Here is an 18,245-nt window from a genome sequence, read left to right on the forward strand (position 1 = left end):
CAAATGACAGCGGCCTTAAAAGTACGTTCGAGACAACTGGATTAAAGTTATGTCTGAATACTCTGAGATCGCCACAATAGCACTTTTGCTATTTCCGACATCCTACCTGTGTGAGGCGGGGTGGGGGGATTATGCAGCAACGGCGACGAAAACAAAATTACGAAGTAGACCACACACTTGAGGTGTCATTGTCTCCTATTACCCCGAAATGGGACCGTCTGGTTGCAGAAAATCAAACTTGGGGCTGTAGTGAGTCGTCATTTTCATGCACTTTGAATTTGCATTGTGTCGTATTTTGAAGGCATTAAACATTACCATAGCGATCAGAGTGTTGCGGCCAGATTAGACGCTCCTTGTGTTTATTATTATATTTCGAAAACACCACAGTTTTCATGCAGCTCATACCATATTAGTTTGTTGTATTATTTCCGCCACACCTTAAATGCCGGTCCCTGAAAATATTGTCTGACATAAACCGGTCCGTGGGGCAAAAAAGGTTGGGGACCCCTGACATAGAGTAATTTTAGTTACCGTATTTTCACGACCATACGGCGCACCGCAGTGTCAGTTATAGGTGCTATTTCTGTGTTGAACACATACACAAGACGCACTGCATTATTGGACGCAGACATGGCTTAAAAAAAATACAGTAGCATGCATGCACACCATCTGTCATCCATCGCTTCCACGCAACCTCACTTTGAATGCTGTGTTGACACCGATGTCCAGCGTTTGGAGTTCCTTCGTCAAACCTCCCGGAGTTATGTCAAGCTCCGAGTTCAGTGGGTACGAAGAGGTTGAGAATCCCCACCCCACCCCCCGCACCCCCTATTCAGAAACTAGTTTTTACTTTTTTTAAAAATCTGAAAAAAACTAAACAGAACGACTGGTACAGTTGATATGCAATCATAGACACTGCAAAACATACAGATTCAGTATTTTGTCATGGCAATGTTCTCACTAATAAAGAATTCATTAAAATATGTATTTCTAAATGAATTACCAAGACCTGTTCAAGGTGATGTCACACACACAACTGAGTAACAAACAGCGATGTAAAAAGTGGTAAATGGCTCGAAATAATATTTTACCTTTCTTCTCCATCGCCATAGATTGAAGATATGTTAAGTGTCAGTCAAAAAGAAAATGTTACTTCAGGTAAATTACTTGGAAGAAGGGGGATGGAATGTCGGCCGTAATTTACATTGCAACTGAAAAGTAAACCCGGTGGAAATGACTAAGCAGTTAATGTGATCATTGTTAGACCGACCTGTTCTGTGACTTGTCTGTTTCTTGGATTAAGAGCACACACGTACATTTTTGATGGTAAAATGGAGATATTGCTTTGTAGAGCTAATGTAGCTCTACAAAGCAATGTGTTTTTCAAAATTTCTCAAAGAAACCGCAACCTGTATATACATATCTGTGAGAAAACGGTTTCCACAAATCCTCTGATGCATGTTTAGTCTTGCCATCTTCTCTCTAGATTGTTTTTTGTCTTGTTTTTTTTTTTTTAAATGATATCCACTTGATTTATTCCTCCACCTCCACGGATTCTGTTGGATTATTATTATTATCCTTATTATTATTATTTACGTAAAACGAAACCTTTCGCTCACCATTTTCAGTTGAGGTCAGCAGTGTTCACTCGTGTTCTACCACCTGGAAGTACCCGAGTGCTTATTGTTTACAATCCTTATGATAAGCTCTATACACTTGCCCAAGGCAAAACCATTGAAAAGAAAGCTACATATCTTCATATTCTATGGCTTCACTTATCCCTCAACTGAACCCTAAATTGTTCTTGCCACGTGGATTGCTTGCCACTTAGTGTTTCATAACGTTACTGCAGCATATTCATAGCAGCAGTAGTTTATCATGTCCGCATCGACAGTCAGACACTATTATTGCTGTGGGTCAGTGCAGGAACATGCCAATTTTAATGCTCATTTGATCCATCTTTGTTGCTGTTTTACAGAGGAAAGGAAAGCCTAAATATTTACCCTTCAGCAGATTTTGCAAAATGTAGCATTGATTCAATTCAAATGTTTTTAAACCTCATTTCGTGCGCATCAAATTATTAAAATGTTTAGACCTCTAGCGCTCTTCTCTTTCGCAGAAATAGGCAGATCAACCGTGAGTACAAGGTGAGGGGTTAAGAATTCATGAAAAAAATGGCACATTCGCACGTATTTTAATCAGTGCATGAATAAAGAAGAAAATAAAAATGTATTCTCAAAGATTCATGTCCACGCCCTTGTATGATTTTTCTGCATTAGTTGTCATTAACCCTTTCATACACCCTGTAACCAGATAAAATGATAAGGTGTCCACTGTAGTAACCGCTGTCCCTGAAAAAGTTAAAAAAAAAAAGAAAAGAAAAAAAGAAAATCAAAGATGATATCCAACATTTCTGTCCTCATAATCGCCGGGTTCTTTGAATCTTGCATGAATATTATCTTTCTTGTAAAAATGGTGGGAGCGAAAAATGAACAGCCATGATGGCCTTGTATAATACAAGAGGAAGACGCTTCCTCTAATCTATGCAGCTGACACGGGGCCGGGGGGTCTCAGGGTCATGGTGTTGGTTATTTAAGGAGTCCCCCAAGTTCACCTTGACATATGTGCTGACAGGAAGAGAGCACAGCATATCCCCTTTCTTTACTCATGATAAGTTTACAGTGCAGCTGCCGGTGTGTGGCCATAATTGGAGGAATGTGGCAGCCAGTGATGGGAAGAAGGAAGTGACTGGACAGTCATCCAGACAAAGCGGGAGGAAGGTCGTTGAAGAACTAAAAATGATAATGGCACGGAAGCCCCACTTCCACTGAGCAGAACAGTTGAGCTCACCACGTGACATAATTTATTGTATCCACTGGTGTCCATGACCCTCAGTTGGGAACGGTTTCAGAGCAACGTATCCATACTGTACCACATTTTGGTTCGCCTTTGTTGGTGGTGTCAGTCGTACTGTGATCGATAGACACAATGATCATTGGTTGACAGAAAATATGCATTAGCTTTGTAGGGTATGGTGGAAACTCACAAGTTGACCACAATCTGTTTTGTTTGACTTTTTTTTTCTAATTACTAAATAGTTATTCCCATTGAAATTAAAAATCTGGAAGAATTGTTCCAGAGTCGCTGATGGTGGAGTAGTGCACTCGCTTGATTTGTGTCCAGGCAGCATGGGATCAGTTCTCACTCGATTGATGATGTGAATATGATGATATGATTTGAGATAGAGTGTTGGGATTTACTAGAGTGGCCGTGGAACAAATTGAACTTGTAATTCATGGCACCACTACATTACTTTGCATTTGAAGTTTTAACATTTTTAAGTATGAACAGATGTGAACCACTGTAAAAGCCACTTGCCGATCTCATCGGCGCATGTCTGAGAATTAAGTGTAAAAAAAAATAAGAGGCTAGCACATAAGCACTTTGTATGGTAGTACATAGGTGCATGCCTAACAGTAGACCTTAAAGCTTGTAGGCATTGTTTAAAAGGCTTTTAGCCTTAATTGACAAAAGGACATGTGCACTTTGTGCCATTTTTAACGGCTCTAATGCAATTTAGAGGCTTGAACGTTGTCGTAAAAAAACATTGGAAACCTTTGTTCATTCTTCACAACTTTGCGTCCCCCTCCCCAAAAAAAGACCAATCCAGATGAAAAAAATTATACATTTCTTGACCAGATTTATTTTGGCACTATCTTGAAACCCATTGAGATTACCGGGGACAGAGGCTAAGTACGATAAGCAAGCTATGTGACAAAACTTATGAGAGACAGAACATACGCTCAGCCCATCAGAAATATATTTGTTTAGTTCCTGTCAGCATTTAAATCAAGAAATGTTTCCCCCTTGTGTTGGCATGCTGTTATGCATTAAAAAACGATTTAGAAGAAACATGAGATTTCTCAGCAACCAAGTAATGCAACATATCACATGATATCAGTGCGCTATAAACACATTTCAGAATGGTATGCATTAAAATCCTTATGCACTGGGGCAAAGCAAATGACCACAAATGTCCTCCCTCTGTCATCCTCATGTCCCTGTGTTGCACACACATCCCCCTCGCTGCACAAATGTAATTAAAAACGGAATTAATCTGAACAGTCGTGTCCCAGCAGAGGGCGGTCAGTGCACGGAGAATCAAACAACACAGTTTAAAGTAGATTAAATAAAAACTCTCTACATTAACCACCCTTCAAATTTGGATGCCGACACTCAGGTATAAAATTAAGATAACGACTAATGCTAAGTCTTGACACACACAGATCTGTTTTTAATAACAAGTGACAAGCATATGCAGCAAACCTGTTTTTAGCATACTAGGAAATGGCTCACACAAGTACCGTATTTTCCGCAATATAAGGCGCACCTAAAAGCATTCACTTTTGACAAAAGCCGACAGTGCCCCCGATAATCCAATGCGCTTAATATAAAGAGATTAACTCTTTTTATATTCCCCATTGAGTTGTTTCCCTGTTAGTGTTCCTATGCCATCTAGTGGTGATTATTTGCAGGAACCTATTGTAACCTGCCCGACACGAATTGACATGTTCATTCGCCAATACACACTCAAACAGGCAACTACTTTGTGAGCTCTGCACAGCCATTGTGAAACGATGATAACACCAAAAGCATACTTAACTACTGACATAACGAAGGAAGTAGGAGACAAGCAAGACTTCTAATGATATTTTTAGCCCCTTGTGGATGTGAGCCCATGAGGTTTGTCTTTCATTTATTGTTTTGTAATGCCATTTCTATTTCTATGTTTCATGTCCATGTTGGTGACCAGTTCTCATTGTAACAGCTGCAGTGGTTGTGAAGGCTCAATATAAATGAAGTTGTATTGTATTTTATTCCCTTTAGCGTAGCTCCGTCTAGTGCAGGGGTCCCCAACCTTTTTTGCCCCACGGACCGGTTTATGTCAGACTATAGTTTCACGGACCGGCATTTAAGTTGTGGCGGATAAATACTACAAAATAATATGGTAAGAGCTGCATGAACACTGTGGTGTTTTCGAGAGATAATAATAAACACGAGGTGCGTCTAATCTGGCCGCAACACTCTGATCGCTATGGCAATGTTTAATGCCTTCAAAATACGATACAACGCAAATTCAAAGTGCATGAAAATGTCAACTCACCACAATGCTGAATCAGTGCGAGCCCCGAGCTTGATTTTCTGCAACCGGGCGGTCCCATCTCGGGGTAATAGGAGACAATGACACCTGAAGTGTGTGCTTTATGTTGAGTCTACTTCGTAATTTTGTTTTAGTCGCCGTTGCTGCAGAAACCCCCCGCCTCACACAGGTAGCATGTCGGAAATAGCAACAGTGCTATTGTGGCGATCTCAGAGTATTCAGCTATAACTTGAATCCAGTTGTCTCGAACGTACTTTTAAGGCCGCCGTCATTTGCGATCTCCAGCAGTTTATTTTATTCATTCAGCAAGCTCCGGCGTTTTGTTTTTAGCGTAATCAGTCATGTGACGGAGAAGCTTGGTTTGACGTGCGTCAAGAGTGACACAGACGGATGTAAATGTGAATCGGGTAATTTTTCAAAATAAATATCTTTCGTATTCCAAAATAAATACAACGGAATTAATGTCAGTTCTTATTGTGTGGCCCGGTACCAAATGCCCGGACCGGCGTTTGGGGACCCCTGGTCTAGTGGATGCATAGCGCAACCGCAGCCACTATTGTAGCTTCTATTCAGTGTGCCTTATAATGCAGTGCGTCCGATATTTGTAAACAGTTTCAAAATAGGCCATTCATTGAAGGTGCACCTTAAAATCCGAAGCTCTTTATAGTGCAGAAAATACCGTAGCTCACATCGCACCTTTTCATTCACTGCCCCTTAAGATGTCTGGTTGCTGACCTGTAATTGTTTACCCGTGTTTTCTGTCTTTTTTGGGCTCGTATTTTAACTAGTAGATTGAGGTATTGAATGGTAGCATGATGAAATAGGATGTTTGTTTCACTAAAAATTGATGTAAATACTGTAAGGACAACGGAATTGGGCAATCTTGGAGTTGATGGATGGATGGAGTTTTCCGGAAATTAGGAGATTACCACCTAAATCATAAATATAAATGAATGTGATCTCGCGATGTTGCACATGTAACAAGGATGACGTTGGAGGACGTGAGCTGCTGTAGATTAGTGACGAAAACACACCATCTGGTTTCCTCATAAAAAAATGTTGTAGTGAGCATTCCGCCACCTGATCTCTTGCTCCCACTAATGCAGCTCTCTTAAACACGACACGCCATTAAAGTTGTTAGTATCTTGTTTGGAGAGTGTTCACAGCCAACTCTGAGAGAAATGTTTTGACAGACCCTCATGGGCACTGTCTCAAAGTTTGAATTTAGAAAAGGTTAATTAAATGAGTTTGGAAAGCATATAATGAATTTTCTTATATTAATATAACAATCGTAAATCGGATGTTTTATAATGCACATATTTACCAGTTTTTAAGATTTCTTATCAAGCTGAGCAGAAGCAAAAAGGCTGTTGCATGATAGTGAATACATCAAGGTGAAATTAGACGTAACTGAATCTGACATTCCCTGGTGCACACCACTTACTGTAGTCCAATTATGCACCTTATGGGACAAGAAGTTCCAAATAGAGACCAGCTGTCTTGGCAGTCTGGCCTGCAGCTATGCAAACTGTCAAACTTACTGACAGAATGTTTCTGTTTTGTTGGGGTTTAACACTCGGACCACAGCGGGTCACAGAGGTTGACTGGAAACAAAAAGAAAAAAAATACTGGATGGTGATTGTTTACGATGAGGTGAACAACTGGCTCTATATTGCAGTTTTTGTCACTGTAATTCTGAGTGTGCCGACCCTTTGAGCATGATGCCATTCTTACCAGAAACTGTCTTCCATTTCAAACTGCCAAAAATTGCTCTTTCTGTTTATTTTATTTTCGTTAACTTGTTCAAGTGTGAATGTCACACTTGTGATTTCATACTTTTACTACTAAATGCAAGAAATTGCTGCGCTGGTATTCGTTTTTAAAAACACCTGGTAACTGTTTCAAAAAAATGTATGTAAAATATATGGGCTTTCTCTTGAGGTACGTTTACATGGAAAAAAAAACCTTTTTTTTGAAACATTTCATGCGCTGTTGTCCAAACAATCCCTGTACACAACGACCTGCAAAAATTAATACAAAATTCTGTAATGTCATTATAACTACTTCTTTCCACAAAAAAAAAAAAAAAGAGAGTGAGAAAAACTTTTTAATACCAGCATATTCGTAATTTGCATATTAATGAAGAATATGGTAGGTAATGAATTTTCCGTGCACAGTAGAGCTGCACCATAAGTAAACTGTTTTGGAGAAGCATAACATGCACAGAAGTTATAACAGTAAAGTGTTTGGATTGGATTTTTAAAAATATGATCGATGCAAGCATGTCAAGATTAAATGCTCAAAATGCAGGTGCACTCGCAATTTTTCAAATGTGCTCCAAATGTTCAGTGTTCAGACAGTTGCACCAACAGGATTGTTTTTATTAACCTCAGTTTACGAAATCTGCTTTCAAAAGTCAAAGGTAAAAAAACAAAACATGCAACAAAACAAAACAAAACAAAAAAAAATCTCAGTTTTCACCTTGTTTTAAAACGGTCCTGTGTAAACGGCCTCTTTGGGCGAGAGGTAATTCTCACTCACATTCACGCCTACGACTTCACTCCTGAGTCTTGAAATAACCTTACATGCATACTGTGCATCGAGTGGGAGTAACCAGAGAAAACATGACTCTCATGTTAACTTCATACAAAAAAAACCCCAAAAACATTGGAACCGAAAATCAAGCCTAAACCTTGTCGCTGCAAACGTGCTCACCATTCCACTGTGTGAACCAAACATATGTTTGCGTATCATACTTCTCTACCACCACTCTTAACACTCATGCCCAGGTGTAGAATGCTCTGCCTTACTATTACTCATAAATTGATGTTGACATTGTATTAAATCCCCTTTCATACATGTGGTATGATTCTGATATATTTAGTTTATAACATTGATCATCTGTAAAGTGCACACACACACACACACACACACACACACACACACACACACACACAAACGCGCAAGCTGTGTGAGACCATGTTGCTCTGCTCCAGACATCCTGTGGGTATCGAAGCAATTTACCAAGCCAGTAGGGAGCACACATTTATGTTAACAGTGCTGGGCTACCCGCCAGAAGCACATTTCATCTGTAATTTTTTTTTTTTTTTTGGACGAAAGTCTCAAATCATTATTTTTTTTTCTTTATTTTGAAGCCTCAGATGGCTACTTGAGAGCAGTAGTCATGGTAGTTAAAATTGCAGTAGCTCATTTGCAGGAGGTCACGTAGCACCTTTAGGGTTTAAGTGTAATTAAGGCTCCTTGAATCAGTGGGTCAAGAGGTACGATAACTCAACCACAAGACACTTTGCTCTTTTTCAGGGGGCCATAGTATGCACAATTTACCTTTTCATTGCTGGTATGCCAGTAATTGCGTCTCTTGAGTGCAACTCCATCATCAACCATGGAAACATTTGATTTGCCATTTCCAAGAAACGATATTGCGGCGTATGCCAAAATGAGTATGGCTTTGTGTTACCATGACAATCATGAAGCAAAGTAATCTAACAGCCCGTACGGACAGCAAAAGTATCCATTGTATTTTCCGTCATGTCAGTTGCTGATCAGTGCATGCGCTGAATGCCACGGATACATCACTAAACAAATCATTTAAAAAAAATACACACAAATAACTGAACTTGTGTGGATTTAATTAAATAAAGGATGAAATGAACTCATGCACCCAATTCTAGTTTTCTTTTTATTTTTTTTCATGTATAGTTGATAGTGTATGTTGTACAAGGATTCCACCCAACGAAAACTTTTAAATAAATCACGAACAGCCCCAAATGACAAGCATGGCCATGATGAGTTGCCCTTGGCAACAATTGCAGCCACGGACTTCGATCCAATGAGGGAAATTGAACCTGTGGTTGTTTTTTGACATGATGTCAAAGCAAAACTCTTCAGATTTTAGGGGTTTAGATCAGATCTTGAAGCAATGATAATAACTGCTCTCAAGCACTTTTTCACAGCGGTCATTGTCCTTTGAGTAACTGGTGATTTAGTAAAGAGAGAAGAGGTGATGGTTGTTGATGATTATGTAACTGATGGTGTTAACTATTGATCTAGAACGGTGGTCCCCAACCGCCAGTCCGCGGACCGGTACCGGTCCGCCTGGCATTTGGTACCGGGCCGCACAGAAAGAACTTGCCTTAATTCAGTTTTATTTCGGAATACGAAAGATGTTTTATTTTGAAAAACTACCGGATTCTCCGTTACATCCGTCTGTGTCACGCTTGACACACGTCAAGCAATAGCACTGTTGCTATTTCCGACATCCTACCTTTGTGAGGCGGGGGGTTTCTGCAGCAACGGCGACGAAAACAAAATTACGAAGTAGACTGGACATAAACCACACACTTGAGGTGTCATTGTCTCCTATTACCCCGAGATGGGACCGTCTGGTTGCAGAAAATCAAGCTCGGTGCTGTGGTGAGTCGTCATTTTCATGCACTTTGAATTTGCGTTGTATCGTATTTTGAAGGCATTAAACATTGCCATAGCGATTGGAGTGTTGCGGCCAGATTAGACGCTCCTTGTGTTTATTATTATATTTCGAAAACACCACAGTTTTCATGCAGCTCATACCATACTAATTTCTTGTATTATTTCCACCACACCTTAAATGCCGGTCCCTGAAAATATTGTCTGACATAAACCGGTCCGTGGGGCAAAAAAGGTTGGGGGCCCCTGATCTCGAAACATTTTCAATGCTTTGTAGAACAAATTTTCCGAATGGAATTCAACAGAAATAGCAAATCCTAAAGTGAAACAAGTTCACAGGAATGATTTGTTTTTGAAGAGCCGCGGTTGTCTGACATTTGGACCACACAGCCAGATTGAAACGAACGAAAATGATCAACACGCACAGTTGTTGTTCTTTAAAATAAGTGTCAAAGTAAGTTGTGTGTGACCGCACCGCAAAGTGGCAAATGATTGATTAGTGGAATTAGTGAACAACTGGATTGTTGAATGTTAAATAAGGAATGGCCATCTGCTCGCGATCATGGTCAAGCTGGTCAGAAAACCAAGACTGTGAGTAATATTGTGTGGGCCTGTAAAAATGTCTTCCACTCGAGTAACAAAGAAATGTTTTCATCTCTCTTTGGCCCCCATTTAACGTCCATGTCGAGATGACGGGGGAAACGTTTATTTGCTGTGGTGACGTTGATGGATGTCTCCCTTCCACATTGGACAGCAAAGTAGTTTTTCAATTGGTTTGCACTTCTAACACAACTTAGCTGTTGATGACAGAAATATAATGAAAGGTTTGTGGTTTGAATAGAAGTGGAATTTGTGCCGTGTAGCCATCTTGTACAGTACATTGCATATTGGCAGTTGGAGAACTGAGTTTGCTTCCGAAGTGTGCATATCCCACTGTTATTGAATTTCTGCAGACACTATTCCATGTTTATATTTGGTTGCTGGAAGAGCGCTTCCACATAGTTGGCTTTGTGAAAGAACTGAGGAATGCTGAAAGATGAAACCTACAACCTGGAATACCGGAGAAGATGCCTGCCAAAATGGCTTCAATGCTGAGCCACAAGTGCTTTATGAAACAAACACTTCCTCCTAGATATTGCCGGCAATCTTTTTTTTTTTTTTTTGGTTAACCACGTTTTTGGATGTCTGGATGTTTTTCACAGTCAACACAATGAATTTAACATTCATAATAATGACAATGCTCGTGTGACCTTAATGACAGAATTGATATAAAAGAATTCAACAGAGCAATTAGAACAATGCTAAAATTATGTAGCACTTTTCAGCATACCCAAAGGAGCAACACATGACTTTATTATCTCTGAGCAAAAGACCAACAGACTGCAAAAGTATCTCCAGTCACGTGACACCCACATATTTAACACTGGACTGAACTGTTTATTCAGCAGGAGTTAAACAGTTGACTTTCACACCATAAATATAAAGTCAATGCCACAACTATAACTTAAATCTTCCATTGATTCTTCTTGTTCTTTTGAAATTCATAGATGTTTTTCTGATAAATTAATATTGAGTGAGGAAAAACTACACACCGAAGAAATTTGCTGACCTGGGGTAAGGGATCGATTCCAGGCTGACTGTCTCAGACTCTGACCCTCAAATTGCCCCTGACACTCTGGGAATGTGTAAGACAGCAGTGTCTTATGTCTGCTGAGTTCATTATGAAAATTCTTAATTTGAGTATTGAACACACACAGTCACTTTTGTCTGACAATCACATTTATATTTTCGGTTTCAGTACCATTTATATATATATATATATATATAGAGAGAGAGAGAGAGAGAGAGAGAGAGAGAGAGAGAGAGAGAGAGAGAGAGATAGATATACAGATAGAGTGAGTTGAAGCATTTCATTGGCTCTGTTCTTCATTTGTACTTTCGAGATGTAAAACATCTGGCATAGTTAACCACGTGAAGGGCAGTCTGCAATTGTGTGTTTCCATTTGTGTATTGTGCATTATTACAATGCAATTGATTCCATGTTAATTCTCCATTCCTTCCATTTTCTGCACCACTTATTCTCATGATGGTTTCAGGCAAGATGGGAGTTTTCAGTTTTACCCAAAGGTATTAAGTTTTATATTCCATTTAAAATTTTGAGATTGATGTTTGTAAGAATTTGCCAATGTGAATAAAATGTGTTCCAAATCATTCTAAGTTTTTTTAAACACAAGACACCACCTGCTGACGAAAGTGAGGAGTGACAATTACGTAGTCATCATTTACAGGCAGGTGAAAATTCAATTGGGATGATGTACAATTATGCAGGAATACTCTTCAGCATCCACGTTGGTTAAGTATTTGTGGATAAAGTCAGCAACCAAGAAAGAATGTTTATTTACACCAATAATGCTTTGACAAATAAACATTTTATATTGTAGATCAAATATGTTGTCCTTATACAGGAAGAAAAACAGCAGATAAAAAAATGCTTTTAATTATGATGGCTATACATTATTCGTCATCAAAAGTGTTTCAATTATCCATTGAAAGTGAAGTGATAAAAGAACTGACAATGGTCAAATTCAGGCTTCAATAAATGTTACTTCTCACACCAGCTGAGGAGCCATAATATACTTTGGCCCAAACACCAAGCAAAACATAGATGGCTGTAATTTATATTTACATTTGAATATAAAATAATAGAATATAAATACCATTCTAATATGATTGGTGTTCGAAAGGAAAACTACTTTCACCAACAGTTACATGTCTCTGAACCCTGAAAACATAATCCTTGTAATTTAAAGAGTAGCGGTGAGGGCCGCTCTGAGGTGCAAATACAAGTTCACAGCCTGATATGGATCTTTTGGTGGCATTAAATCGGACCGGGACATTAAAAAAGCACACAATGCAAATACATCCGGATCACAAGGCATGGTCAAACGAAAGACACACTGGCTTTTGCACAGTTGAACTTGTTCATCGTCAACTGGGGAGAGGAAGTCCCTTGTACCATAAAGTTCAGGTAACGTATACATCACGTTGGGCCGACCACTGGGGACATTCATGTTCTTTGAGGGCCTGATGAGATGGCTGTTCCAAACTAGGGCCATGTCATCCAACTCATCCTGTTGAAAATAGTATACAGACAGATTAAGAAGGAGCTGCACAGTCATATCAGCTTTTATGAGCAAGAAATTATAGCATGAAGCTGCTTTTTTGTCTCACTCCTCCCCTCTCATGTGTACCACATCTCACCACTACCCACTTTTCCTTCACCTTCACCCTGTGACACCGCCCCCCACCACCATTATCTTCTTTCTTTCTTTCGTGTTCCTGTTCACTTTCCCATCAACTCACTCTCACATACAAAAATACACATTTAATTAATGAGTCTATCAGAATGTATGAACTCACCTGAATAAGTCCCATGCAACAAAATTGTAGGATGTTTTTGTCCAGAAATCCACCATCAAAGAAGCCATTGTCTCTGAGGTCTGTGAAGAGGGATAACCAGAACTCCATGCACTGGCTGCGAAGAAACCGCCACCAATATTCAATTCTTTGATTGGCGGTGCTGGCTCCATCCAAGTAACTGTCAAGAGTGTTGCCTGGCGGTATTGGCACCAGGAAACGCTGGAAGCCTTTAACGTGACCATTTTCAGTCCCAAGATCAGCTCGAACGATTCGAGGACAACCCCCCAAACGGTGCACAACTTCGATGTAGTAACCTCCAATCAACTTCGGGTCACTACTTGTTGTGTAGGCATTGAGCCACATTATTTTCCTTGAAAAACCATCAATTGCCCCATTGATACAAATTCCAAATGGTTTCAGTTTGTCATAGGAGTCCATGTGCCATATAAAATTTGGCCCTTTGGAGAAGTAGTTTCGTCGTCTCAGACGTCTTGCTTGCCTTAACGACACTCCTCTCGGATCCAACTCTTTCAGGACCAGACGAACGTCCTCTTTCCTGACAAGAAGTCCATATTCTCTGCACTTACTGTACATCCACCTGTAACCGTGTAGTTGTCCGGAATGCTGCAATTGGTTGCGAATGAAGTCAACCAGGACTCCCAAGTCATTGAACGTTTTCCGACGAAATAGTCCTCTTTGGTTCAGCACTCGCTTCAAATGTCTTTCGCTTATTTGGAAACCGTATTTAACATCAAGAACAGATTTAATGTCTTTGTATTTTAAGCCAATTTCAAAGTAAAATGGAAGAGCTATGTGTTGTAGGCAATCCTGAACAGGTGTGTTTTTAGACGGGACTTCAAAGTGGAGAGAGATGTGCAGTTTTGGAGGTCCGGAGGTAGATTGTTCCAAAGCTTTGGAGCAGCGCGACTGAAGGATCTAGCTCCCATGGTGCTCAGGCGGGCAGGGGGCACTGACAGGTGGAGGGAGGACGAGGATCTGAGGGAGCGAGTGGGGATATGCACCTGGAGAAGGTCGGACAGGTAAGGAGGGGCCAGGTTGTGGATGGCCATATATGTATATAGGAGCAGTTTGTAATTTATGTGATGTTGAACAGGAAGCCAGTGGAGCTGTTTGAGAACAGGGGTGATGTGCTGCTGGGAAGATGTTTTTGTGATGATGCGAGCAGAGGCGTTTTGAACCAGCTGGATTTTATGGAGGGACTTTTGAGGTAGGCCGAAGAGGAGAGCGTTGCAGTAATCAAGGCGGGATGTGACAAGACTGTGGACAAGAATAGCAGTGGTGCGGGGGGTGAGGGAAGGGCGAAGTCTGGTAATATTGCGGAGGTGGAAATAAGCAGTGCGGGTGATGGTGTTGATATGTGAGTGGAAGGTGAGCATGCTATCCAGGATGACACCCAGACTCTTGACCTGGGGGGAGGTCAAGAGTCTGGAGGAGTATAGAGTATAGAGTAGTAGTATAGAGAGGAGTATAAAACGGACAAAGCTCTTTTTAATTAAAAATCATATATTAGTACATATAATTCAACCATTTTCTAATCCACTTGTGCTCACAAGGATCACGGGCGTGCTGGAGCCTATCCCAGCTGTCTTCGGGCAGCATTCAGGGTGCGAATTGGTTGCCAGCCAATCACAGGGCACACATAGACGAACAATCATTCGCGCTCACAATCACACCTAGGGACAATTTCGAGTGTTCCATCAACCTGCCATACATGTTTTTTTGGAATGTGGGAGGAAGCCGGAGCACCCGGAGAAAAACCACACAGGCACGGGCAGAACATGCAAACTCCACACAGGAAGGCCGGAGCTGGAATCGAACCCTGCACCTCTGCACTGTGAAGCCGATACGCTAAACCAGGGGTCCCCAACCGCCGGTCCACGGACCGGTACCGGTCCGACGGGCATTTGGTACCGGGCCGCACAGAAAGAACTTGCCTTAATTCAGTTTTATTTCGGAATACGAAAGATGTTTTATTTTGAAAAACTACCAGATTCTCCGTTACATCCGTCTGTGTCACGCTTGACACACGTCAAGCCACGCTTCTCAGTACGTTCGAGACAACTGGATTAAAGTTATGGCTGAATACTCTGAGATCGCCACAATAGCACTGTTGCTATTTCCGACATCGTACCTGTGTGAGGCGGGGGTTTTCTGCAGCAACGGCGACGAAAACAAAATTACGAAGTAGACTGGACATAAACCACACACTTGAGGTGTCATTGTCTCCTTTTACCCCGAGATGGGACCGTCTGGTTGCAGAAAATCAAGCTCGGTGCTGTGGTGAGTCGTCATTTTCATGCACTTTGAATTTGCGTTGTATCGTATTTTGAAGGCATTAAACATTGCCATAGCGATCGGAGTGTTGCGGCCAGATTAGACGCTCCTTGTGTTTATTATTATATTTCGAAAACACCACAGTTTTCATGCAGCTCATACCATATTAATTACTTGTATTATTTCCACCACACCTTAAATGCCGGTCCCTGAAAATATTGTCTGACATAAACCGGTCTGTGGGGCAAAAAAGGTTGGGGACCCCTGCGCTAAACAGTCACTTGAACTCCTCCACTTAGGGTAGGATCTCATCCCCGACCTGGTCTGAGATTTGCAGGTACTTACTTTCACCCCAACTGCTTCACACTCGGCTGCACACTGCTCTAGTGAATTGAAATCTCATGTTGGAGATTTCGGTTTGATAAAACCAATCGTACCACATCATCTGCAAAAAGCAGAGTTGCAAAATTGAGGCACCCAAAGTTCAACCCCATCATACCTTAGGTGCGTCTAGAAATTTGGTCCAAGGGCAGCCTTGGTGAAATCCAACCCTCATTGGAAAGGAATCCGACATACTGCAGGCAATGTGAACCAAACTCTTGACATTGATGGTACAGGGACCGAGCGGCCCTTATCAATTGGTTCAGTACTCTGTACTCCTGACGTTGTGAGTTGAAATACCTTTTGACAGAGGGCTCTGCCAGACATTCCCAGCAGATCCTCATAATACATTTGGGTCTGCCAAGGTGGACTGGCATTGTCCCTCACCATCTGAGCCAACACGCCACCTGTTGACAGCTCCGCGCCTCGCGTGAGTGTCCAAGACATGCGGCTGCAAGTTCGATGACACAACCACAAAATGGTTACGTGTCATACACTTGTTTCTCAGTGCAGTTTGACCGTCCTTGTGCCTCCTGCAACTGTTAACAGAAAGGTACAAAAAAAAAAAAAGTGTCGGATGTGCTGTTGGATGTGCTGTCTGAGTGTGCAAATGCATGAATGTGTGATTTCCACCTGGGATTAGTTCGTTCAATGTGCTTGTAAATCGACATTGTCAACAGGACCCCTGTTTGTTTGTTTGTTATTATTGTCTAATGTCAGCACATATATACACCACAGTCAGTTCATCACATCTAACTTGAGCACTCTTGGGTGTTTGTTGATTTGCTTCATGCAATGACAACATGATTCATTTTACGATTGTTTCGTTGAAGCGATTCAATTATTGCTTGATCAAGACTGCACGGGATTCCACATGGTGCATTTCAGTATCGGACTTTGTTTCTTTGCTCAATGTTGTCTTGTCAAGACGTTAGTGCGTCAGGTCTCTGAGGTGAGCAGAAGAATGTAGCGGGAGCTGTATGGCTTTTCCAGAAATTCTCAGTCCCCAACTAGTCCGAGCGATGCAAAAAGTGAGAGAAGCGGGGTGTTTTTTTGTGTGGTTTTTTTTTTGTTTTTTTGGTGAAGAAGAAAGAAATAAAAGTGACTTGACCGAAGCACTCAAATTGTGTTGTTACATGAATGAGTTGGTGCCTCATTGGACTGGCCTATAAATGGAACGTTGAGTTTCGTCTCTTGCACAACAGACAATTTCTTCAATTCAGCACCTCTGTCTTTGAGGAGCCATTTGTGCTCTGGTCATTTACATGGGTTTTTATCCATCTGTCTCAGCTTGAACCTAAGAACCAAGGTGAAAAGGGCAAAAAGTTGTCTGCTTCGCCGTCTGACTACAAATCCCATTCTTCGATTTAGACTTCTCAGTTGCCTTCACAAAAGAACACAACCGTCTAAGAATAGTTTAATGCTTGCTTTACAGCACTTTGACTTCCCCCTAGTAAAGCAGTTTCAAAAGAAGGCCAAATGCCTGCCTAACTTGGGTCAGCTTTTAAAAGAGAACCTTAAAACCGACCCATGACGTACTGTTATTAATAATAAGTTGCGGTTTCGATTAAAAAATATATATACTTCACCAATTCGCAAGGCATGCCCATGCGGCTAAACTAGTGACTTTCAAAGTGGAAGATTGTGATGATAAAATACAAATTATTAATAAAAAAAATTGTTCATGGAGTAAACCAAAATGTAGGTTAATTTGGGACTGGGCATGGTTGCTACTGTTTTGGACTTTGATCTGACATAGCAACAAAGTAGTGGGATGACTTCACCTTTCCCAGACGCCTGACTCATCAACAGTTATCTGTGCCCAAAGAAATAACCGGATGCACCCTGCTATGCATTACACCAGCACGACAATCATCGTTCGTCTTTGTTTTCAAATAATGTTTTGGAAACTCATTCGATCAAACGATCACATACATAAGATAATAAAAACATAATTGACAAAAGCTGCACTAAAATCACTCAAATAAATCCAAACCAGTCATTGACAGCTGTATATAGTATATATTTGCTGCAGGAGAGGATCAGATTGATTTCATTTTTTTCCTTTAAAAGGATAAAAATTATTATTACTACTATTTCTAGTTTTTGGCGCTGAAATTAACTACTGTATACAGTATAGTGGTAAGAGATGCATTTTTTTCATTCCACTACAGAAATAGAGTACACACAGTACAACTCCATTTGTTTGCCTCAAACCACACACACACACACACACACACACACACACACACACACACACACACACACACTACAGGCAGAGGTGCCCAAGTCTGGTCCTCAAGAGCCCCTATCAAGCGTATTTTAGATGTCTCCCTTCTCCAACAAACCGGATTCAAATTATCGGACTCGTCAGCATGCTCTGAGAAGCCTGATAATGATCCTGATCCCAAAGGGGATCTCGCGGACCATGGGGGCTCTTTCTCAGGTTTCAGTGGTCAGGTGACTTGCAATTTTTGTGTTTTATTGAAATGACATGTTTTCTATTATTTATGACTGGACAATGTGGGACCATAGTGATACA

General features: G+C 40.9%; 2 protein-coding genes across 8 annotated transcripts in view; one reads left to right on the forward strand and one right to left on the reverse strand.

Moving 5' to 3' along the window:
• The window catches only part of col13a1 (collagen, type XIII, alpha 1), a 154,276-nt gene that overhangs the window by 26,766 nt on the left and 109,265 nt on the right, over positions 1 to 18,245 (forward strand). The window lies entirely within an intron of this gene.
• Positions 11,981 to 13,830, reverse strand: LOC109522704 (uncharacterized). The gene is made up of 3 exons (XM_019881465.1): positions 13,028 to 13,830; positions 12,413 to 12,738; positions 11,981 to 12,217 (listed from the first exon to the last, which is right to left on the reverse strand). Coding segments are annotated over exons 1-3 (921 nt in total). The 5' UTR covers positions 13,622 to 13,830; the 3' UTR covers positions 11,981 to 12,216.

The sequence above is a fragment of the Hippocampus comes genome, unplaced genomic scaffold (assembly GCF_001891065.2).
Source record: "Hippocampus comes isolate QL1 unplaced genomic scaffold, H_comes_QL1_v1.1 scaffold231, whole genome shotgun sequence".
Taxonomy (NCBI): Eukaryota; Metazoa; Chordata; class Actinopteri; order Syngnathiformes; family Syngnathidae; genus Hippocampus; species Hippocampus comes.